Source organism: Sprattus sprattus (assembly GCF_963457725.1).
Source record: "Sprattus sprattus genome assembly, chromosome: 1".
NCBI lineage: Eukaryota > Metazoa > Chordata > Actinopteri > Clupeiformes > Clupeidae > Sprattus > Sprattus sprattus.
In genome coordinates, this window is record NC_137920.1 from 50,035,332 (window position 1) to 50,061,306 (window position 25,975).

A 25,975-nucleotide genomic window follows, 5' to 3' on the forward strand; every position below is an offset into this window, starting at 1 on the left:
GCCACACAGTGAGCAAGTCAACTGGACGTGCATTAAATTGGTTGAAATGATGTGTGGACCTCAGGTGGCTCACATATTTAAGACAGTTCTACCGTCCAACAACACGGTGAAAGACTGGGTCCACAGAATTGTAGAAAACATTGCAAACACACTAGTTGAAAAAATATCCAGGTAGATGAAACTACCATTATTGGCAGAGGAGGCAATACTTGTCGTATATGTACAGTGCATTAAACTTATCTGAAACAAGACTTATGTCCCTCAATCTCACAACCACCACAGGAGGAGAAGATATTGTCAGTGTAGTTGACATGTGTAGGTGAATCGACAATTAAATGATTGAGAGGGTCTGTTCATTAGGCTATGTTTGTTTCCCCAAAACAGATTTGTTACAGTCCCTTGTGTGGTGTGTTGTGTTGGTCTACAGATGAGCTGTTCCAAAAGGTCGCTGAAGACTATAACAGCTCGTCGTTTGAGGTCATGCCTGGTGAGACACCCTTTTTCTCTCAGAAGCTGCAAGGTTACCACGTTTAGGAATCCTATATATTTAAACTCTGTCATTTGCACCTACGTTGTCTGATTAAATTGGAGAAATGAATCTGGCACACACACACACACAAAAAAAACCGGATTAAAATTGCCATAACAAACGATGTGTACTAAACCCTGACATAACATCCAACATTAAAGGAGACTTTGACTGAAGACTTTGAACAGAGATTAATAAGACATGTCAACAACTGTCTTATTGTCTGGTCTGACAGATGCTGACCGAGTGAGTTACTGATCAAGCGTTTGCTTTTCAACTGAGGCTACTCTGCAAGATAGGGCCGATTTTGCTGATACATTTATTATTTTATTTTTTTAACTAAGTTTTCTTTACTTTTCTCCTAATACAATAAATATTTTGACTTCTACCTCAGCTACAGCTCTACTGAGACTGGTGTTTGACCCGTTTCTCATTTCCCTTTTTGCAGAGGAGCAAGGGGTAGACCTTGGTCAGAAGAAGGACTCATATTTGTATGCCTGCTGCCACCACTGACTGATGCGCTTACGCCTGTGGCCAGCCAACTACTCTAGAGCCTTATGCTCCCAAAGGGGAACTCTGTTCCCAGGTCTCTTTTTAATGACACCATCAACAACAAAAATGCTGCCATTATCGTTTTGCGCCAAGCGGTACAGTGTTGTTCTGCCTTCTGTTTTTGTTTTTTCTTCTTCTCCCTGATCCATTTTTTTTGGCAGGCAGGAACTCCGTGATGGGGAAGAATTTTGTATTGTGCTGTGAGATCACCTTGGTGTTTATTTTTTCTCCCTTCTTCTGCGCCTCCTCCTTGGAGGAAGAAGGGAACTGGTGCAGAAGACGGCCCAGTGATCCCAGTTGGAACACTGACCCTGTGTACTCCGACACCCTCTCCAGAGCCCTGCGCTTGTTTCAGTGTGAGCACCTTCTGTCTGCTGAAGACTATTCACTTCGATCCTATGGCCTTCGTTCTGCAGTTACAAATGCCTTCTGCTTCAGATACAGATAGTACTATTTTTTTTGCTGTTCTTTGTTTAAAAATAATTTCTTTTTGCAGTCTGTTTGGTTTCGTTGATTGTTTGAACACTATTTATACATCTTTTTTTTTTTTTGTTGTACTGACCCATGGAGGATGACCAGTCTGTGTGAGTCATTCCATGTGGAGTCTATCACCTTAGCAACACCTGCTACTTCAGTGTTTTCTCAACTCAAGCTGTCTCAAATACTACACCCACACAAAGAAAACTGTGAGCAGGAATGTTCCCAAGTCAGAGAAATGAGGAGACAACCCGATCTCTCACCAAAAAGGCTGTGTATCTTTTTTGAGTTATACAATGTCTGTCAAGTGTACACATTTTGCATTCTACCAAATTGATCTTGCACAGCAACAGAGAACTAAATGAGTGCTGAATTTCGAAGAATGGCGTGTTTAATGTTTACAATGTTTTAAGTGGTCTGTTTTTATTTAATTATTCGTTAAGTGTACATTTGGAAGAGCCTCTCTAGTATCTTTGTCTGAACATGTTGGGTAGAGTTCTGTTATGCTCTCTCTGCATGGGGGGGGGGTTGGAATCCGAGTTTGAGTTTTAACTGCTATGTCTGCCTCTACGGGACATGTAGAAAAGCATAATCTAATAAATGATTCTAAACAAATCACTCCACATTCGAACTATGTTTACAGAGCACCTTTTAAGACTAGATTGGCATGACCGAGAGGATGTAGTCGACGTCAAGATGCAACTTGTAGAAGGTGTCCATTATGCTGATATATCACTCTGATTTTGCACAAAAACCATCTAGCCCTACTCCTGAATGTGTAGCACTTACAGAATTTCACTGATGATTGATGGAGACATTGCAGCTGGTAGAGACATTGATCTGAATAATTCAACAGTCGGTCAACCAGGAGAGTGGTGATGGTCAAATTGGCCATACATACAAGATTGACAAAGGGCTGACATTGAAGTCGGCCTCCCATGAAGACAAATCAAGTATCCAAACAGATTATGCATCACTCTCAACCTCTGGAGTAGCAGGATGTTTTTGAGGCCTATATGATGTATGGAAGTGGGAAGCATTGGGGCAGTGCAAGCATGTGTCTCTCTGTAGCTCTCTTCCAATCTAAATGTAGTGTTTCGGGCAAACTACTGCTTTGGTCCCAGGCTGGTGTGCAGTTTAGTTTGTGTGGTTTTGTCGGATCAATCCAAATACTCAACTTCATAGTTCATTGCCTCAGTGTTTCACACACATATCTGCCTGTAACACTTCTGTAAACAGGTTTGGACTACTTGGGCAAGCTGTAAATCATGAAGGAGAACTCCAGAAATGTGAAATATGTCGTGCCACACAAGCATAAAATGAGAGGCTCATTTTGGTTCTCTAGTATGCTTTTCTCTTTTTATTTTTCCCCTGTGGATCTGGCTTGTGTGTGTGAAGCTCTCGCAGTGATGAGTTTGGAAGGGACCAGAGACTATAGGAGGAGGCCGCTCCTATGATTCCTATTTTCTGCAGGGGCCTGGATTCTCTTAACGACTATGTAGCACTTCAAAATAAGCATTAACCTGCATTGCACACCACAGTGCATGTCTGTACACCGTGTCCTTAAACATTTGATGGACTCTGTGTGTTTTGACTGACACAGGTGCCTCATGGATGGTTGAGAATCCAGCCCCTGGAAAGAAAATAATGTTTTCGAAACTTCCCAGGTCTAATGTGAGACGCTATTTGGTTTGAGCTGATAGATCGACATGTATACTGGAAATTGTGTGAGGCATCTCAAATAAAACTCAAAAACCTTAGGTCAAGTTTGTTTTTGTGCCATGATTTTACCTAATAACTTTTACTTCAAGCTGAAGTAGCAGCACATACGTTTGCACTGTTAATCATCAATAGATGTTATTGTTCTGTTTAGTCACTGAAAATCACGTACTTAGAACATGAGTGTAAAATATACCAGATATATACTAAAATATTCCTACTCCTCTAGTGTCCAAACTGACCCTTCCCTTTAAAAACAGACCTTATGTAGATTGCCTCTGTATCCGTAATGGAGGTGGTCATTCAGCAAATTAGACCAAGTCTGAACCAATGTCCCTTCACCCTAAGAATGAGCCGACACGTCTCTGATGGCATCCTTTATTATGTACAGTGAGTAACAACACTCCAACCTTCTCATGTGCAGCTCTCATAAAAAGATCATCACACATCAACCAAACTGTTACAGAGCAAGAAACAGCAAGGTGGCCACATGATGTCTTGGGAAAAGGCAGTCGAGAATAAAATGCCGTCAAATCTTCTGCAGAGACGAGAGACCGTGAAACTGCGTACATACACTGAAAACAAATAGGGTATGCTTGCAATTTAAGATCAAGCCAGAGAGGTCATCATTTTGACTTTTCAGTAGTTTTCAGTAGTTCAGTTTCAGTTCACCTCTATGGTATGTTAAAAGTAGTTCAGTTTCAGTAAACCTCTATGGTATGTTAAAAGTTTGATTTCAATTTTAGGAGCACTGTTCTGTTAACCGAGTCATGGACACCTTTCTTTTACATTGCACAAAACAACTAGAAAATAAACATCCATACTAAGTAAATATGATGCAGCACAATCATGCTCCTAGTTGTGTCTGAGTCCAATATTCTGCTTCCACTCCATGTTTAATGGCATTAGGGAGGGAAAAGTGAGAAAGAAAATATACTGATGTGTCAATTGCTAGACAAGATGAGCTCTGCCATTTGGCCATCGGTCTTGTTTGAACTGTCATAAAGACGGAGTTTACCAGCAGGGGGTGCCAAACTATAGAGCGTCACATAAAGCTCCGCTCCTGAATGTGAACACATTACCTGTCCTCATCTGTTGCTCTATCATAATTTCACCATCATTTTTAACTGCACAAACCTAGGGTACTTAAGGGACTCTTGTATTCTACTTGTTGTTCTTAAAATGGATGACAGTGGGAGCTGGAATGCAAGTACTCCATCTGTGATACAAAAGCAACCTGTTGCAATGGAAAAGAATAACAAGAGTTGTGATCCTATCTACCAGGCCAACATACAGCATATACATCACTGAATGTCTTTCATAACAACACAGTGCAAATAGAATCATAAGATGAACTACTGTTCTTTAAGCTCATTCCAACAACAATTATTGACAGTTACTTCTGATATGATTGAAAGGGAGAATAGGTCAAGGTAGCAGTCCACTGTCAGAACATTATGAATTGGGGCATTTTCGGCATAAACTAGGTCAAATATATTTAATTGAACCTAAGCATTTGATATACAATTAACACTCACTGATACAAATATCTTCGCACAAGCACCAAGGTCATAGCATTGTGGAAGCTAAGAATGATCCTAATTGGTCCAGCTAGTGCAAAGGTGAATAGACCCAAGATGGTTAACAAAAAACACATCTGCTGACTGTCATGATTGAAATGTAGCTTTCTATACTACAGTTCCCAGTTACAGGATAACCTCATGAAAAATTCACACTTTTGAAATTACAAGAAAAATGGCAACAAGTCAAGTCAAAAATGCGGGGAAGACTTTTACATTCTGAAAATAATGGGGACTTTGAACTGCTAGTAAAACATTACCTCCATTTAATACATGGATGCCACCTTGTCAGTCAAACGATCCTGGTAACATCTCTAATTCTCCATCTGTGTGTATGATTTTGGGGAGAAAAACAGATTTGACCAGCAATTACATAACACACACACACACACACACATTATCATGTACCAACTCAACTAAGCAGGGAAGGGCCAAGAGCATCCCCTTGACATTAAGGTGCTGCTCGCAGTATAACAGTCTCTCCTTGTGCGAACCAACTATTATTATAATATAAATATGACACAGATAATACACGTATGATTCCCTTAGTGCTAAAATGACCATGAACCAAAACAGCATCATGGCAATTCAGTTTGGCACTTTAAAACTAAGGTTAACAGCAATGTTTAGGGGTTGGGGGAATGCTCCCATTCATCTTAAAGACTACAAATGTAATAACAGACCCAAGCCAAGCCAAGCCAGGGTGTTCATTCAGTAAGTAATAATTTATCCACAACAGCTTATATTTAATACAGACCCTCAATTCTGCAACTGTATCTGTATTTCATGTCTGTCTCCCCATAACCTTCTTGTGGCTTAAAACAATATAATTTGTGGCAGGACAATGGGCAGAGATGAACTCAAAATGGGTGAACTGCTTGATCATTGCACATATTGATTTGCATGTCAACTCTTGGAATAGTCAGTGTAACATCATTTGCAGTCATCATGGGTAGAGGTGTGTATGGTGTATGTAGATAGATGTATGTATGTATGTATGTGTGTGTGTCTGTATGTGTGTGTTTGTAGATGTACAGTATGTATGTTTGTCTGTGTGTGTGTCTCTGTGTGTGTGTGTGTCTGTGTGTCTGTGTTTCTATCCGTGTGTCTGTGTGTGTGTTTAGATGTACAGTATGTATTTATGTGTATGTGTGTGTGTGTTTCAGGGGAGGACAGTTCAATGCTCTCCCTGCCTGGCTGCTGTCCACAGTCCATTCTGGGGATCTGTCTCTCTGAGGCCTCCCTTGATCTCATCATCAAGAACACATTTCCTCCCCAATAAACATGACTGAGAAGGATTAAGGATTAAGGAATCATTGAGTCAGAAGTGAATGAATAAGTGGGAGAATGAGCTGCCGTTACAAAAGGCTGACAGTTACCTCTCCAAACAACTGGGATAACCGTTGGAAAGACCCATGCTATGAAACATAATCGATTGAAAGAAGTGAGGCCCCTTGTCAGTCTGGTTAGACTGCATGTTTAGAACACCTTCGAATTGGATTAATCAGTCTGATTCCCCCAGCACCCCGTCTGTCTTCTCTTCTCTGCTTCGACCAGTGCCTCCCTCTTCTCTCTCCTGTGTCTCTTCTGTCTCTCTCCTTGGAGCCTCACCTGGTGAGACCGGGGTGTGAGACTTGGTGTGGGGGCTGTGCGTGTCTTCGGTGGGTTTGGGTGGCACGGTAGGATGGCATTGCCATGAGCGAGACTTTGCCATGAGGGGAGCAGGAGATGAGGACGCAGGTAGTGACGGCAGTGTTGGCCCTCTCTTGGGATGCAAAGCGGCATTAGTGTTGCTGCAGGGGAGGGAGGAAGACGGAGGGGCCGGGCAAGAGGGAGCGTGCTGGTACTCACGTATCTCACCAGGTTCTAGCGGCTCGGGTCCACACGGATCGTGCTCGCTGCAGGAGAGACGGCCGTCCAGCTTGGAGATGAAGAGCGTGCCGTCCCGATGCTGGTCGCAGAATGAGCTGGGGCACATCTCACAGAAGGAGGCGGCCTCCTGACCGCACACGTCACACTGGTGCCACGGGCACTCCCAGCGACCTTCATACACACACACACACACACACACACACAAACACACACATTACACAAAACCAAACAAATATGCTCTTATCCAAAAACTTTTTTACAAGTTATAAATACAAACAACACACATGTATTAAATACTAGATATCACAACATTTTAAAAACATATTCAAATAATATACCAAAAATGCAAAAAAAAGGACACCACCTTGAACCACCTGACAGATCCATAAAAAAGAAGGACCACAGCAGCCTGTTGCTTTGGGGTCTGGTCACCTGCTGGTCTCTTGGTGAGGCTGAGACAGTCTGCGTGGTACACCTTTGGACAGCCAGGCTTCTTACAGGACACCAGCTGGCCGGAGTCTCCGCAACTGAAGCACTCGTCCTCCCGTTCTTTGGTCACCTCCACCTTGGCAGACTTGCGTTTCATCTGAGCCTTTCGCTTCTGCCTGCCCCCCTTGTCTTCATCACGGGGCTGGTTCTTCACATTGTCCACAGCAAGAAATCAACATTGAAAATCGGATTCAGGTTTTGCATACATATACAAAAGAATTGTATGTTAAAATGTAGTCTATGTTTAAGCAGTCCATTTTACTTAAGGAGGACAAATAAGCATATAAGCAGAACTAATTCTACAGAAAGCTAGAGGACTGAATTTGTTTCCTTTAACACAAAAGATGCTATTAGACTGCTCCTCTTATGTACTATAATTCAACGCTGTCTTCACCGTTACAGATGGCATTCTTACCTTTGGCCGTACCCCAAGGAAACCACTACAGTTGGATGCCCCACATTTACACACAGTCTTCCCATTGCCCAGGCACTCTAGGTTGTAGTTGAATGTGAGCTCTGTGCCTGAAATAAAAGGTTAATTACTTTTCAATACGACTGGTAAGGGGACAAATGCTATACTTGAAACAACTGAATAATGATTTCTAACTGGTTCATTCAGAAATCTGAGCTTTTCAGAAAGTTGATCCTCTGCTCGTGCTGTGTGTGTCTAAGCAAGCACACACGCATGCACGCACGCACGCACGCACACAAAACACACACACATTCATATGGCATGTGTTCTGCAGTTTCAGGTTCAGTATCTTCAAAACTATGCTGCATTGGACTGGAATCTTTGGCCTGTCTAGCCTTTGGTGATAATCCTTCATTGCGTGTGCTTGACACTCACCAGCTGTTACGTCTTTAAGAGCAAAGAGTCCTACACGGGTGTCTCCGTTCACTGTCCACTTCTGCGTCTCACAGTTAGGCTGGCAGCAGTGATTCATGAAACGAGCCTCATTTCCCTTGGGCCCGGCATCGATGATACGGTCCTGATAGGGGAGGATACAGACAGATAGAGAGAGGGAGACAGAGAAAGAGAGACAAAAAGGCTGGGATGTACTTCTATGAAACCCACCAGAGAAAGAAACAAAGGTATGATTTATTTTTCTTTGTTGAGAAGTTTCATGCAGACCTGGAAGTCTTAACTTGTAACTGCATATTTAGGATTAATGGTGTCGATAGTATGCACACTTAAATCAAACACAATGGAGTCAATGTTTTTAATGTGTGTAGCCTGCCAGATAGGACATCATCAAATAGTAACACAAAACTTGAGATGGAGAAATAAGGCCCTGTCATGTTACCCTACCCTGACGCTGCAAGGAAGATGAAGGGAAGTTCTCTTTATCACAAGTTGTTTCTCAAGTTGGAGTGTACGTGGTTACCATGGCATGAATGTATTTACTATAGGTAGCAGGTTGGAGTGTAGGTGGTTAGCATGATATGAATGTAATTACTATAGGTAACAAGTTGCAGTGTAGGTGGTTAGCATGATATGAATGTAATTACTATAGGTAACAAGTTGCAGTGTAGGTGGTTAGCATGATATGAATGTATTTACTTTAGGTAACATGTTGCAGTGTAGGTGGTTAGCATGACATGAATGTATTTACTATAGGTAACAAGTTGCAGTGTAGGTGGTTAGCATGACATGAATGTATTTACTATGTAGATAACAAGTTGCAGTGTAGGTGGTTAGCATGACATGAATGTATTAACTATAGGTGACAGGTTGGAGTGTAGGTGGTTACCATGACATGAATGTATTTACTAAAGGTAACAGGTTGCTTCTGACCTTGTCCAGGGTCAGCATGTAGAAATTGCAGATGTCGTTCTCTTGAGCGTGCTTTATTCGAGCACGACACTCTTCTTCATCAATTACTTCTCCAACATACTCACTCACAAATGCCCCCTGAAAAGAAAGAAAAAGAAAGTGACATGGAAATTGTCTGTTTTTTCTGTTTGAATCATCCAGAGAATACAAAATGAATAATTAATTTGTACCGATGTTCAATTTTAAGTATAGTCTTCCTATAGTCCAATAGTCTAAACATAGCACAAAGAGTAAGGAAATTTGTGTTTGGTAGATTATTTCTTTGTTGTAACAATGCTTCTTGGCAATACATCTTATACTGTTGGAAAGCCTGTTTATTTCCTTTTTAAATGATGCCACATTTGTAAGGAACATGCATTTGTGGGATGAGCAGCACAGCTGTTTATGTGGGTAGCGCCCAAGTCAAATTTGCCAAAATTCTCTGCCAATGCTTAACAGTTTATTCTCATGTTGCGGGTGGAAGATCCATACGCAGCCACAACAGCCTGGCACCTCCTCCTCATGAATGTCACCAACCTGGTCACATATTGCTGTGGGATGGCATTCCATTTCTCAACCAGGAGTCGTTGCAGGTCAGCCGTCGTGGTTGTGGTGGTCACTAACACATGCAGCACATTCAGGCTGATCCCACAAGTGTTGAATTGGGTTGAGGTCTGGACTCATGGCAGGCCATTCCATTCTCTCGCTGATGTTGTATTAAATGAATGAAGTGTAAAATTGTCAATATGTCTTGTTTGTTCCTTGTTGCTGATCGAGAGTTCAATCATCCAATCCACCAAACAACTCAAAACAAGAGTGGATACCAACAGGAGAATAGGAGAATTTTGGCACATTTTGCTTGGGCGCTACCCACATAAACAGCTGTGCTGCTCATCCCACAAATGCATGATCCTTACAAATGTGGCATCATTTAAAGGGAAATAAACAGGCTTTCCAACGGTATAAGATGTATTGCCCAGAAGCATTGTTACAACAAAGAAATAATCTACCAAACACAAATTTCCTTGTTTCAGCTTCCAACTACTTCTTTAAGGTGAAGCTGAAAGTTCTCACTGTACCTTCTTAGCGTCTGAGCAGCAGCGCAGACCCCAGCCTCGCGTGAGTGTACGGAAGATTTCCACTGGTGAGTACTGGCGCTTTGCGAAGCTCTGGTTCTGGCAGCGTTGGCCAGCCGGGCACACCTGAGGGTGGCACTCATACAGCAGCATGCGGTTGATGCACTCGGAGTCAATGCCACACGGGTTCTCATCAGACGCCTTGCAGTTGCACCGAGGGACTTCCGACAGGTCTGCCACGATGATCTGCACTTTGCCGTATGGCCTGTTCACCTATTACAGTAAAATGAATGACATGCTGTGGTAAGTGTGTACAGTGGCGGACCTACCATTAAGAAAGCAGAAAGCCCACGATAAATTGCCCACCCAGGCACCGATGGGCCGATGGGACGGCCTAAGTCTATAACCAACCGGCCCTCCCGCAGATATCGTCGGTTGCGACAGTTTTCCTTGCTTAACCGAATACATTATATACCTCTAATGATAACCGACGGGATTCACTGTCTGCTATTTATACTACTCCTAGTGACCTGTATTCACACTCATGGTTACTATTGTCTTACTATTTTCTAATCTCCTCCGTCAGTCTAACTATGTTTATTTGTTATTAAATGTTAATCACTCTAGCCTAATACTTGCATGTCTCGCTCGTAGACACCTTTAACACCCCTACACACACACACACACACACATAATCACACACCCAGCATGCAACACTACCATTACCACTGATGTTTACACCCCATCGTATGTTCTGTTCTGTTCATTTCTACAACAAAGTTCAAACCAGTGGCGGCGGACCTTAAGGGCGATTGTGGCGACGAACTGCTTTCAGGAAAAGGAGATTTTTTTTCTCTGTCGGCGTACTAATTAAGATAAATTGACAAAAAAAAAATTAGGACTTCCTACACCAAATGTATCGATTCAACAGGTTTCTACAAAGGGTGGAACCCTACATCCAAGAATTGGAACGAAAGAAAATCATGGCTAGCAAGCTGTGAAGTGGCTAACGCGGTCTGTATTTCTTTATTTGTAGGCTACCGCTGTCACTTTTCATAGGTTGTACAGTGTGAATGTTCGCTTTTTGCCCTAACACTGAGTTATTTTCTTTGTGAAGACTTAGTTAGCTTTTGTAAGCCAATACTTTTGAGATCAGTCAATAAATATAGTTGGTTTTGACTTATATGTTGCCCCCTTCTTTACGTTGTTACTGGACATTTATGTGTCCTGTAAAGCTATGTTGCATCATACAACATTTGAGACATGTGGATAATGAAAAAGTGGGATAATTTAATGTGTAATTCATCTAGCAAACTATACCTACCTTGGAGTGTTACAATAGCCAGTATCATTTTATTCCATGTGTCCATCCAGGCAAATTTGTGGATCCAAATGTTATTAAAAAACATATATAATGTTATTTCTTTGTAATCATCCAAAATTATGTTAAGTGTATGGGTATTTTGCATACATTGAGCGGGCAACGCGCCGTATATTAAGTGGGCCGCTCTGACAGACAACTCCCGGGCCACTTTTTCCCCCCAGTCCGCCCCTGCTTTGAGGTGGCCCTTTTTTTTTGCATTAAAAGGACGGATGAAGAGGGCCCCTGGCTATGTTTTCGCCTTAGGCCCCCAAATGACTAGGTCCGCCACTGTGTGTGTAAAACCAAATCTAGATCCGGAGAAGTGTAGGCAGATAGACCTACATCGTCCTTGGATTTGAGAGGCTATTAAGATGTCTGCTAATTGAAGAAGTTTATCCCTGCATAACGCATTATGCGGGATGGAAATGGCATTGGTTGATTTTCCTACATGTTCACAAATTCAATGCCATACCTTTATATGTCTGTAGGGTGGCGGCTTCTTGTCATTCCGCCTGTCCTCCTGAAGTTGCCTCAGCTCTTTCTCTGCCTGCAGTTCTTGAAACCGTTTGGCAGCTTCTTCAAGAGCTGTAAGGGTTGGTTAAAGAGAGAGGAGGTGTACAGTAACATACTGTTATTGCCATATTTTTATCGGGTCTATAGGAAACGGAATTGAATACCCTGAGCTAGTTCTCTGTGCTAAAATCTAGCTACACGCAGCGATGATGGGGCCAAGCAGCCCAGCTGGCCAAGGGTTGCCATGGAAACTTGATAGCACTATGTCAAGGGGATGGCTTTAAGATTCATGTAAATTGACCAAAGACTGGCCAAAATACTACCTGTGTGGTATTTTTTTTGGTGCTTCCTCAAAATTGGGTCACGAGTTCTGGGAGTTTTGTTCTGATACATCAACGCATTGCTGAGACATGATCTCACTTCCTGTTTGGCAGCTTCATAACAGATTTCGAATGGCTGTGACATGCAAATGCTTTCAAAAATCAATAATCCAAATAGAAAACATTTGTGAGACTTGGTCTGCAGATCATCTGTGCCAATTGTGGTGAAGATTGGAAAATATTTGTGGCCAATTTTAGCCTGTGAGAATTTGTTTTACTTTTTCATAAAATCCAATATCTAGTTCTAGGATCTGCATTCGACTCTACTGGCAGAAAACAGAGGAAGATGAAGGTGAAAAAGAAAAGGCAGAAACACCGTCGGTGTCTACGCAGCTTCGCTGCTTGGCCCCCAATAAGTGGCTCTATCGCTCTCTGAGAATTCTGACGGTACCTTTTTTGTAAGTCGAGTCAACACCTTTCCCCATTTTTTCCTTGCTGGTGGCATCTGCCTCCATGTATGGAAACACCCTGGCCTGGTAGGTCCACAGGTAGTCGTTGGACCCGAAGAAGTGCACAGGGAACTCCCCCACATCATGCCTCATCCGCAGAATGTTGCCCGGGATGTCTCTGGGATGGCTGACCTCAGCTGGCCACCACCTGCTGGGATCGAGATGCATCCGGCTGAGGAGGACCGTCTCAGCAGCACAGGCGGTAGGATGTTACCTCAATCAAATGCAGAATGCATGCATGTGCAGATGTACAGCCCACTGTGAACTTCTCTTGCCTTCCACTGCCTACTTTCAAAAGAACTACATATCCCACAACCTCTTTTCCTTTGTATTCGTTGTCTTATCAGAACAGAAACAGAACATTGTACATTATGTGCCACTATAATTAAGAATAGTTGTTTTTCAAAAGACGTTTGGCTATGTGATGGTAGCATTATAAAATATTGTCTAAACTGACCTGTATCTTCCTACTTTGACCCAGACCACCTCCTGGTAGTGAGGTCGCTTCCCAGCGCGGCAGTCATTGCAGAACCAGCTTCCCTCTGGCATGCTGATGTTCAGGCATTCTCTGTGGAAGGCTGCAGGGCATGACTCACAACACAGAAGACTGCCCCCTAGAGGTGAGGGTGAGAACACAGGTAAGACAACGAAAGTTACGTATGTAACTACGGTTCTATGAATCACTGGATGACTGCTAGACGGTGCTTTCAAGCACTGGATGATCCATCTCGCACGCCCAGGTCGAGTGTTATACCAGGTCGAGTGTTATACCAACAATGTCACATCGTGACCCTCCGATGACCCCCGGATAGTTCATATCTTCCGGTGGGGTCAGGGGAACTGTTCCTACACAACCTTCTCGCGAGAGCACAAGGATTCTGAGTGACGGAACGGTCTAGCGGTCACCCAGTGATTCATAGAACCGTAGTTACATATGTAACTTTCGTTCTATTTCATCCTTACTGAACGCGAGACAGTGCTTTCAAGCACTGGATGACTCATACCAACAAAGTCACAAAGAACTCTAGCACTTGCCTTACTGAGAGGAAGCAGCAGAGTCACGCAACAGGACCACAGCCAACGGCTGGGGAGTGGCAACATTCACCCGGTAGAATCTGGAGAAGGTACTAGGTGATGTCCATGACGCTGCCTCGCAGACATCTTCCAGGGGAATGCCCTGCGAGGCTGCCCAGGATGTCGAGACAGCTCTGGTGGAGTGGCACCTCACCCCGGATAGCAGGGGGTGCCCACTTCCCTATATGTCTAGATGACAGGATCACAGCCAACGTCTGAGGAGTGGCAACATTCACCCGGTAGAACCTGGAGAAGGTACTAGGTGATGTCCATAACGCTGCCTCACAGACATCTCCCAGGGGAATGCCCCGCGAGGCTGCCCAGGATGTCGAGACAGCTCTGGTGGAGTGGCACCTCACCCCGGATAGCAGGGGGTGCCCACTTCCCTATATGTCTAGGTTAAAGGATCACAGCCAACGGCTGAGGAGTGGCAACATTCACCTGGTAGACCCTGGAGAAGGTACTAGGTGATGTACATGACGCTGCCTCACAGACATCTTCCAGGGGAATGCCCCGCGAGGCTGCCCAGGATGTCGAGCTCTGGTGGAGTGGCACCTCACCCCGGATGGCAGGGGGTGCCCACTTCTTTTATACGCCTGGGTGATTGCCTCCACCACCCAGTTGGACATTCGCTGCTTGGAAAAAGCAGAGCCCCTCCTAGGGTCACCATAGCAGAGGAAAGCTGATTCGACCACCGAATACCTGCGGTCGCAGCCACACAGGGCACAGTAATTTCAACCTGTCTTCCCCCTCAGGGGGAATAAGTTGCGGCAGGTGAATAGGTTGATTGAGGTTTGATTGTGTAAACCCTTAGAAGAAGCTGAATTCGGCCACAGGGTAACCCCTGGGCCATCCAGACTCCACCTCAAACAGGAGCCGCTCACTGACAGTGCATGGAGCTTCCCAACGGCCTTTGCCAACGCGACAGCGACGAGAAAGCCGTCTTGTAGAGACCCACTTTAGCTCTGCCTGAGCCAGGGGTTCAAAAGGAGACAACACAAGGCATCAAGCACAAGGTGCAGATCCCATGCTGGGGTGCGCCGTGCTTGTGGGGGGCGCAGCCGTAATGCGCCCCTCAGGAAAAAAGGGACACCAACCTGTGGCTCCCCACCGTGTCATTATCCACCAGAGCATGTCGGGAGGATATAGCTGCCACATACACCCCCAGGGTAGCCGGGGACCGGCCCCCATCCAGGAGTGACTGGAGGAACTCTAAGGCGCTCGAGACCACGCAATGCACGGGGCCCTCGCCATGCAGCAAACAGCTGCCACCTGTTCTCATACTGCACCCGGGTAGAGGGTGCCCGGGCATTCAGTATGGTATTACGGACAACATGGCCACCCTCCACCTGCAGAGGGCCATGCAGGCCGCGCAAGAGTGGTTGCCCACCATGTCTGCAACCCACGCACCACTGAGAGAGAACGGTAGTAGTTAGCCTCAGTAGAGAATTATGGTCCCAACATAATGGGGACAATCAGAATAGACTAGGTGCCGGGAGACGGAGGCAGGAACCGACAATATTCACAGGCCAGCAGTTACGGGGAGCGAGAGCACTACCTTCACCAGGAGAGGGGAATGGCCACACTCAATGGGTTAACCAGAATAAATATAGAATAGATATAGATGCAGAATAGATGCCGGGGGAGGGATGCAGGAACCGCTGCCTTCACCGACAAAATATTTGCAGGCCAAGCTACAAGCCACACCTGTGCTGGGAGCGGGGAGCGAGAGCACTACCTTCACCAGGAGAGGGTGGATAGCCACACACAACGAGCTACACAGTGTAGACTAGATGCCGGAAGAGGGAGGCAGGAACCGCTGCCCTCACCGACCAATATTCTCATGCCAACAATTACAAACCACACCTGTGCTGGGAGGGGGGAGCGAGAGCACTACCCTCACCAGGAGAGGGGAATGGCCACCCTCAATGGGTTACACAGTGCAGAATAGATGCCGGGAGAGGGAGGCAGGAACCGCTGCCATCACTGACAAATATTTGCAGGCCAACAACTACAAATACATGCATAACATGGTATGAACTGAATGAACGTTGGTGGTGGGTCGGCGGGGCCGTTGGCACTGACTGGCTGCCACGCTTCCGTCAGTCTGCCCTAGGCCAGCTGTGGCTACTGATGTAGCTTACCACCACTGGTATGACTGAATGTATGGCCTAGGCCAGACTACTCTGTAAAGTGTCTTCGAGTATTTAGAGAAGCACTATATAATTGAATTGATCGACTGGTTGATACAGACCACAACTGTGCTGGGAGCGGGGAGCGAGCACACTGTCATCACCAGGAGAGGGTGGATGGCCACACACAATGAACTGAAACAACAGTATAAATACTGGGCTTTCCCACAAATACTGCAGGGAGAAAAAATGCAAGGTGCAGTTGCCTATAACAATTGCCTTCTTTTAATGAATCTGACTCAATTCAATTGAGGATTCAATTTAGTGCCAGGGCGCCGGAGGCGGGATGCGAACCCTGGTCGCTTTCGTGGTAAACCAGCGACTTGAAAATGAATTCAATCGGGAGTTCAGGTTTGAGTGAGGGCGCCGGATGTGGGTTGCAAACCCTGGTCGCTGGCGTGGTAAACCAGCGGCTTGTCAAGTGGGCTTAAGCAAACACTGAAGAAAATACAGTTAACTGTAGTCACATAGGCGTTCACCATGCGCAAGTAATTCAGCTAGCGGAATTGCAATTGCGGTTCCTCTGAGCACTGGAAGAAGAAGCGAAAGCGCGTCCTTGCCAGCAGCTATAGGTGTGGGATAACCACTATGACAATTAAATCTTTTTAGCCACAATATAGCAATCTACTGCCAACTCCAATGCTAGACTGGGCCAGTGGGGGTAGCGTAACAATCGCAATAACACAACAGTGTAGTATAAACGGTGGGAGAGGGGGCGGACACGCAAGCCTTCACCAATCACCAAACAGACCAGCGATTTGAAAATGTATTCAATGATGATCTAATTTCGCATTGGAGCGCCGGAGGCGGGATGCGAACCCTGGTCGCTAGCGTAGTAACCGGCGACTTACTCAGTGGGCTTAAGACAGATTTTAATTACCAAGGCTATCGTAGGCATACGAAAGTAATCCCCGTAGGGAATTGTAACTGCGTTTCTATGAGCGCTGGTAAAAGGAGCGAACTACAACACCAGTAGGTAGTCACGCAGCCGTCACCACGATTATCAAACACAAGTAATTCCCCTGCGCTAGTAACGTAGAAATCCGCAAACACAAATGAATGGTGGGAGAGGGGGCGAACACACAGCCGTCACCCCGATACCAAACACTTTTTAGCGGCAACAGCTGGTTAGGCAACGTAATTTAACTGCCTAAGTGGTGGGAAGGGGCGAAAACGCTACCTAAACCACAACAGAATGAATTACGGCCTCGCATACCGATCTTAAATTAAGAAAATACCAAAGTACTTATCCAAACGATCAGTGCGGCCTCTGGAGGGCGAGAATGTTCGCAGCTCCGACAGTGTCGCAAGGCCAACAGCACGAAACAAGATTAAGCACTTAATTCAGCCTTAGCTTCCTTAGCTTCTTATCAACACACCAACTACCTGCGAGCGAGACCCTGACCCCTGACCCCATCGGAAGATATGAACTATCCGGGGGTCATCGGGGGGTCACGATGTGACATTGTTGGTATAACACTCGACCTGCGCGTGCGCGAGATGGATCATCCAGTGCTTGAAAGCACCGTCTAGCGGTCAGTAAGGATGAAATAGAACTACCCTGTGGATAGGCAGCAACTGCAACAAAAGTGTCCCTTAGGTTGCTTAAAGGCACAGTGTGTATTTTTGTGAAATGTATTAGCAGACATCGTTATGAATTAGGTTGCATTCATTGCTGTGGACTTGTTCACAGACATGTTGGACTGTACTTAAAGCAGCATTAAGGAGTTTTGGTCCAAATCTACCAACTGAAAATGCACTGAGAACCTTACAAACACCAAGAACAGCACGTTTGGCACTGATAAAAGGGTTGCTAGCATGCTAACTCGTTTGACTCTTTAAAGAACAGTGGGCACAACCAAACCATTCCCTAATCAGCACAGAAGCACACTTTGACAGATTGTGGTTACAGGATTTAAATTGAGACCCATCAAATGTTGGACTGCATGCTGCAGACATATCACTTTATAGTACCAATGAACTGACCCTCTGAGCAAACGAAGCACCAGCTGACATTCACGTGCTCGTGGTTGCGGCAGCCCTTGCGGGGCACAAAGTGGTTGGGACACAGGAAACTGTTGGCCGTCAAGGGGATGCTTCCAGCTGCCATGCAGAAGTCGTTGGCATGATAAGCAACCGGGCACCTCACACAGCGGGTCAAATAACCTAAACAGACACATTTGTAAACAACAAAACACACACACACACACAAAATATGTGGATTTGGTTTTTAAGTTTTATTTGTTTCTACTTGGCATGAGTTGATAATTTGTGAAAGCGCTCAGATATTATTGGGCACATGCTCTTTTCCATTCTATCCCTTCAATCCTTATCCTTATAGGTTAGGTTGCACAAAGGTTTTATTTAGCGTTTGTATTTGAAAGCAGACATTTTGAAAACTTGACAAATGCTGCTCATGAGCATGTCTTAACCCACTGTGGTCATGGAAAGGAGTGTCAGTATGGTGGTTGTGGTTAAGTATCAGTATGTTGGTTGCGGTGTATCATGATGTCATACAGTACATAGTTTAGGCTAATTTGGTATCATGTGCACTTCATGTTGAGAGGTCTGGCCATTGTGAAAATCCCCTATCAATAGCAGAAGGAATGTATCATCTTGCCCTGTGTATAACAGCACTCTACTCACCACTGGAAGCAGAGGCACTGGAGGGGTTGGTGATGAAACAGGAAAGGCAGACATGCAGCGAGCAGCGCAACCCACATGCGAGGGGTACGGTGGGGGAGTGCTCAATGATGCACTTCTCATGGTAGAACTTGCCACAGGTCGTATCCACACAGTTCTGCACCGCATCCCCCGACTTCCTGCACACGAAACAGGTGTGCACACCTGTGGGAGTGGACAAAAGGATGAGAGTAGACTCTGGGGCAACAACCCGGAAGTGGAATTCTTGCTAGTGAAGCAGAGACAGGCTGAAGTTACAGCTTGCTTGGTAAGAACGAAAACATCAAAAGAGCCAATATGTTTTCAAACACATTTGGTAAGATATAAATACTGCAGAAAAGGTCTCCTCACCAAGCATTCCATCAATCCAATACTGACTGAAATAAAGCTATAGAAACACAACACAGCGATGCGGCTAGCCAAATGGCTGTTTAACTGTGTAGACTGCATATCACTAAGAACACAAATCAAGTGAAAGCCCCTGGGGTCCTGTTGCGTTCAAACCATACATACAATACAAATGCATTCTGAATAAGAGAGAAGGGCACATCCTTACCAGAACTACACTCCTGACAGACAAACCTCTGTTGCAGAGGCTCTGAGAGACCAACACAGCGTGGATGGAAGGATCCGCAACACTGTCCCTCACACAGGATCAGATCACCAGTGTTCTCACACACCTGTCCAGGGAAAGACAGAATAGAACAGACATCTCAATGATGGATCTACATGACCACAGGACATTTGGTTACTGGCACATCAATACTGATTACAAAAAACATACATGAGAACTATTTACATATTGTAATATAGATTTGTGTGTTGTCATTTATGTTGTTATGACATGTTAGCTCTAGGAGGTGGGGTTAGTACCTAAAGGCTAAAGAAAAATCTGCATTGTCTAGATGTTTTCGTACTGCTCTAGAATAGAATAGAATAGAATAGAGTAGAATATCTGTATTGTCATTGCACAAGTACAACGAAATTGAGGTAGCAGCTCTCAGACTCAGTTGAAAAGTATAAAACAGAAACAATACAAATATAGACTGAACTATACAGATGTACACTATACAAATACTCAGCTTAGATAAAAACAAGTAAAAACACAAGACATATTGCACAACAGAGAGACAAATACACGTCAGGTTTGTGCAGTGTTAAGTGTGATGACAGCTCTGGGATAGAAGCTCTAGTTTCAAACCTTAAATTTGCTTTTTTTTATTTTAAGATAATTTCAATGTAATCTCACATAATACAAACCTGACTCACCTGACAAACATTCTCCCTAAGCATAGCTGTGCAACTTCTCTCTTCCAAAACCCTCTTATGAGGAGCAAGACTTCCAGCAGTGGCAGAGGACTCAGTCATCACCAGAGAACAGTCATTTCTGGATGAAATCACCTAAGAGAGGTCCATAATGAGGATGAAATTGAGCAAATTATAATTTTTCTATACCACTGACAGCCTTAAGGTGATGCTAGGAGATGAAGATACTGACCTCTGAGGTAAAGCTATTCCCATCATCTTCAAGGAAGTCCAACAAGCTGCCACTCTCTGAGGTAGCAGGTGAACGGTCTTGCTCCAAATTCAAAGGGAGTGGGGAGTTGTTAAGTCCTTGCTCCATCCCTGCCTTTCCCTTCGTTTTAACAGAAGGCTGACCTGAGTCTTTAAAAAAAAGAGTCATATAGTTACACATCGAATTGTAGTTAACCTCTAAAAAGTGTGAAAAATAATGCCTTCAACAAAAATACAAGCTATTAACCATAAATAATACATTTATACATGTAATAATGGTGTCAAACCTGGTAATACAATCTTAATAACTTCTCAAATTCTAGGTATACAAACCTAAATAGATGTTATGACCTGAACTATTCTTCAGAGCCTTAACCTGTGAAAGAGAGTGAGCAGTTAAACATTACTGAAACAGTGGCCCTCAAACTGGAAAGAGGGCTTCCCCCTGCCTACACCTCTTTCTCAGGTGATTGATCTCAGGTGTTAGATCATTATTTCATATAATCAGAATCAGAATCAGAATCAGAAAGGTTTTTACTGCCAAGTAGGTTTTCACCTACCAGGATTTTTTTGTGGGACATTGGTGCAAACAATAAACATACACAATAAACAATTCAAATATTAGTTATCATACACATATTAAGTTATTCATTATAAGAAAAACTAAATATAAAATATATTTAAATTATATAAAAATATAGAATCAAGTTACATAGAATATGTGTTCAAGAAAAGTACAAATCTATGCTGACCAGGCTTATACCTTTTTCTTCAGCGTTACAATGGGCTCTGCCTCCATTGAACTTTCCAGAAACTTCAGAGTGGGCTTCCTTTGTCTCTTTCTATTCAAGAGCTGACCATCAGCTGGAAGATGATAACATGATTAATGAGGGCTGCGTGTGATATGGTGGAGAGACCAAGAGTACTTGAAGAACACCTGAATTGTATCACCCCATCAGTTAGCTATAATGATGAGATATGAAAAGGATCAATGATGGATACAGGGAGTTTCTTACCAGACTCTGAACACCTCTGGATGTGCTCTTGACTCAGTACACATCCTTCGTCACAGCCAGGAGGCGTGGCCTCTGGGGGCGGAGTTAGTGTGCTAATGGGTAAGGCCTGGCAAGCAGTGTTCTCTGCGATTGGTGGAGTGACTTCTTCATTTGTCTTCGATTCTTCTGGGGGTGGGGTTTGCATTTCAGGAAGTGACCTTGAGAGTCTCTCCATTGGTGTAAACCCTTCTTGATTGGCGCAGCTTGACTGAACAATATGACAGCATGAGTAGGACAATATGACAGCACCTGAACCCCCACAATTTATATCCCTTCCTATATATGTATTTATTACATCATATATGTTGTACCTGAGCTACCTTTGCAGAGGACTCAAGTTTTTTCTTCGCTTTCTTCCTTGTGGAAAAGATCTTATCATATTCCTCTGTCCATTCAATAAGTCTTTTGCTGGGTTTTCTAAGGCGTTTGGATTGGGTATATGCTATAGATAAAAAGAATTCAGAGAAACTTTGAGCAGCTAGAAATTCAAGTACATTCAATGATTTCAGTTCTGTTCTTCTCCACTTCTAAACACCAACAACAGGAAGACCATGATGTATGTTCCATGTAGATGCTCATATTCGTTTACACAGCCTCCTTACCTTCTGTGGAGGTTGTTTGACTAACAAAGGTATCATCATTTGAGCTGGAAGCTCTGCCTTGGTTGAGGCTTGTATTTGGAACATAGACTGTATCCCCCTGGGAGGAGGTGTTCTGTGCTCGTTCTTTCTCCCGACTGCAGTTGTCTGTCTCTCTGCTGTCCTGTTCAAACTTCTGCCAGCGCTTTTTGGGGGCACTGTCCAAGAAATGTACCCCAGTAGTGTCCTCTGCCAGCAGAGACTGCTCCTGCATGTGCTCATTCAAAGGAACTCCATCAGAGGCACACTCAAAAGGCACAGTGACAAATTCTGGTTTCTTCTTTGATCCAAGTCGTCCACTCTTTGGCCATCTTTGATTCACATTTGTGAAATAGTCCTTGTCATGTGCTGAAGCTCTGTTAGTCTGACTGTGTTGAGGCTTTTCTGCTTTCTGTCGGGAAGCCGTCTTTCGCTTTGTCTTCGCCTGCTTCGACTTGGACGTCAATACTTTGCTTTGTGGAGAACTTTTGCCATTAGCTCGGGAGGCCTGACCTAACCAGGTATGTAAGTCCTCCTCTGGAAGAAGCGATGGTTCCTCTTTGATGAGTGCACTTGGCTTGGCAGGCTCCATAAGAAGAGGTTTACCTTGTTGTTCCCGACTATCATGCATGTCCTTGAGAAGCATCAAGAAGGTGCTGAACTTGTAGTTTGTATTGGGTTGAAAAGACACAGGCTGGCCACTGTCCTCATCTGTGAACGATTTTAATGTGACTTCTTTCATGTCCGCAAGATCGTCAACCGTTAAGACTAATGGTTGCGGAGAGGCACCTGGAGATTCCTCCGACTCACCTGCTTCTCTTTCTGTCTTCACAGAATTAGATGGGGAGGAGATGGTTGCTGGTTTTGAAGATATCAATGAAGCTTCATCTTCAGATTTGATCACAGCCTCGGTGTGTTCCCCTGTAGACCATCTGGGAGATGATCTGCGGTTTGTCTGTGAAGTCATTGGTTGAATTAAGTCTTTGTTTGTAGGCGGAGAGGTGGCAACCTGTAATTTGCTATTGGGTTCTGCAATTGGCTTTCTTTTTTGAGTGAGTTTGGTAGAAAGCTTTTCAGCTTCACTCTTTATGGGCAAGCTTGCATGTTGGTCAGAGAGAAATGTCTGAATTAGTTTATCTTCCTCCAAGGCTTTGAGGGCTTTAATCATAAGGCGACTACTTGCTGGGAGGCACTTTAGTCGACCCTTCAGGGCCTGTATTGACTCATCAGAGAGATGTTCCAGACCTGATGTTTTGTTACCCCTCCATTTTGTGCTGGACCCTTCAAGAGTCTTTTTCCTGCAGGTTCCCTTCACAAAGGAACTTTGCAGGAGTTTTAAACCTGGCCGACTGGTGCATCCAAGGAAATGACCTTTCCCTGGTCTGCTGAACCAATGACCACTCTTCTCACACAGGGCTTTCTCCTCCTTTTTCACGATTGGTGGCTGAGTTGTTTGGAGTTTGGATGGTCGTTCATTGGCTTTAGGACATAAAATCCTTGGTACAGAGTCAATATCTGAATAAGGATTATCTACGTTCCCATCTGGCTTTCCATCAGTAGGGACACTTTTGAAACTAGTGACTTGATTTTTTGTGATCAGACTGTTCTTTTTAACTTGACGTTTGTATTTACAACGAATCGTGTCTTTTGACATCAATGGCTGGCTTAGGTGCAGTTCATCACCACCAGAATGGATACTGATAGTTGTTGACAAAGAAGGGAATGACTGGCACATGGGAGTTGTTGAGACCTTGTCTCGTTGAAGTTTTCTGGTAAAAATCCTCAAGGTCTCATCTGAAACATCAGACTGAGACATGGCATTTTCTGCTTCTGCCACACTGGTTTTCCAGGATTCAAGAAACCTCTTGGGTATCTGAAACAACAACAATTACAGGGATTATAAACACAAAAGTGTTTACTGTCCCTGACTATATCCCCGCTCTGTAAACCATGCCCCTATGTTATTTGATAAACAAAACAATTACAGTGTATTTGTAGTTTTTGTCTCTTTGTCTCCCTCTCCTCCTTAAGACAGGAAGATGTTCAAACTCCTGACCACCCTCAAAGGTGTGTGTGGCTTTCCCGGGCACCCAGGCCATCTCCACTGGCTCCCCAAATGTGCAGACAAAGTACTGACGACAAGGTCTGTCACCTGACTCTGAAAGTCCAGAGTACAGAAACTTCATCCAAGACCGTTTATCACATTTGGTCATTTAATCAACACAATAAACGTGTCATGTAAAACCAGAACATTAAAAAAAATACAAAAATTGTGTGTTTTATTTCCAAGCACATACCTTTTATTTTGTGATAGACTCCCTGTGTTGGATTCAGAATCACCTGACAAGGCCACCAGGGTCTGCGGTTGAACTTTGCCCATATTACCTCCATCTCCAGATACTTCACTGGAAGCTTCTGCTTTGGACTGCTGGTCTACCAGTAGACACCACAGAAAATGACGTTATATGACATCAAAGCATTTCAATGTGTCCAGTGAGACCTTTCAATTATTCATACCCAACCTGTTAATGAATGATATAATATGTAAACATGTGTGTGATTAGCATGGATGTATACTCAAGAAGTATGAATGTGAACTCTCAGTCATAAGTGTACAACTGGTAGTTTAGTCGTGTTAGCATGTTACATATAATTCTATTTAAAAACGTTCTCATGGTATAAACCCGAGCCACAATATATGTAATGTAAAGATGCACTTATATGGTAAACACATCTTCGGACCAAGACATTTCCACTGGCAGATTGTCAGACATTTTAATCCAAATGAACTCACAATACAGGGAGTGCCTACACATGTGTTTCCATGACTGCCCTTGCTAGCAGAATGTTTTGTCAGCTCAGAGGTCAGTAGCGGCAGACATAAAATATCCACATTGACCCAAAATAAACTAGCTTTTAAATAAAATAAACTCATCTCTGTGTAGTACTGGAAACTATGCTTCATACATTGATTTTGCATTTTATGGAGTTGATTTCATGTCCATTTTACATAATCATACTGGACATTCTTTGAGGAAAAAGGTTCAGGGCCTTCACTAAAACAGGGCATAAAATGTAGTCAGTTTCTTTTTCTTGATCTACCATTATGCATATAAACTATTTTCAACATTTTCAAACACCAGATGACCAACACAGCCATAGACTAATGGGCTATGTTATTTCAGTGGTTAATTTTACCTTTTGAAAACAAAAAAAAAGAATGAAAAACCAGAACTTGCCATAGATGGCCGTGTTGGACTGGCTGGTCCACAGTCACTGTCCACATCATCACATAGACCATCTTCACATTCAATGGCTGGTGTTTCCACAACACTATCTTTGGTGGCAGAAGGCACCCTCTGTGAGGCCGAGATCTGCTTTGTGTCGGGATATGTGTCAACCATGTGACCTCTTGTGACCCCAACTGCTCCTGCTGTGCCACCGGTTGCAAGGGAGAGATCTGACCCTTGACCTTTCCCTTTCAAAAGTGCTTCAGTGTCTTCCTCTGCCTCTGGGCTTCCATCTCCAGGGTCTAATAAAGTGGACTCAAAGTGCAGGCAGCCTTTGTCTACAGGGCCCATAGTGTGCTGTCCAGTGTCTGCATCTGATGGAGCTGACTGGTCATCCTTCTTCTCAATGCTGGCACCAGCAGCCGCCGATCTGGCATCGTTTGAAGTGCGTTGGTGTGTGTGCTTAGCATACCTGCTTCTGCTCACTCGTTTTCTTGTGTGTGTGAGACAGGTCACCTTCTGAACGTTCCTCTCAGGTAGAGGCAAGTCATTGTCTCTCACCATTGATGTCAGGTCCCGCAGCCTCTTCAGGGGGCTGTAAGACAGAGAGGGGTACTGCTGATTGTATTTGGGGACTGATGAGCACTTAGGTGCAGGGTGCGGGGGTTTAGACACTGCTTCACACTCCTCTCCACTGGGGTTGGTGGAAAAATGATGGGCGTCAGATGCTGAGTATTTCCCTGTATTTGAACTGCTGTCCAAGGCATCCTTGATGTCTGCTTCATTAGGCTCAGTCAT

At 44.1% G+C, this 25,975-nt stretch overlaps 2 protein-coding genes across 2 annotated transcripts in view; one reads left to right on the top strand and one right to left on the bottom strand.

Annotated features, from left to right (window-relative positions):
* rab24 (RAB24, member RAS oncogene family) overlaps positions 1–3,273 on the top strand; it is a 29,340-nt gene extending 26,067 nt beyond the window's left edge. The window contains exons 8-9 of the mRNA XM_080851210.1: positions 428–487; positions 978–3,273. Coding sequence (XP_080707336.1) covers positions 428–487; positions 978–1,042 — 125 coding nt within the window. The 3' untranslated portion in view covers positions 1,043–3,273. The remainder of the gene's footprint in view (positions 1–427; positions 488–977) is intronic.
* Positions 3,274–4,966: 1,693 nt separating this feature from the next.
* nsd1b (nuclear receptor binding SET domain protein 1b) lies at positions 4,967–25,975 on the bottom strand (the record flags this gene model as incomplete). Its single annotated transcript, XM_080844767.1, has 23 exons — positions 4,967–5,183; positions 6,709–6,900; positions 7,162–7,366; positions 7,634–7,740; positions 8,066–8,207; positions 9,014–9,130; positions 10,111–10,380; positions 11,943–12,055; positions 12,755–12,960; positions 13,270–13,426; positions 18,065–18,244; positions 18,725–18,925; positions 19,317–19,440; positions 20,030–20,161; positions 20,259–20,425; positions 20,627–20,651; positions 21,039–21,139; positions 21,292–21,538; positions 21,651–21,772; positions 21,933–23,820; positions 23,933–24,105; positions 24,245–24,380; positions 25,187–25,975. 23 exons carry the CDS (start codon positions 25,973–25,975, stop codon positions 5,146–5,148), a joined length of 5,832 nt encoding a protein of 1,943 aa, XP_080700893.1. The 3' UTR covers positions 4,967–5,145.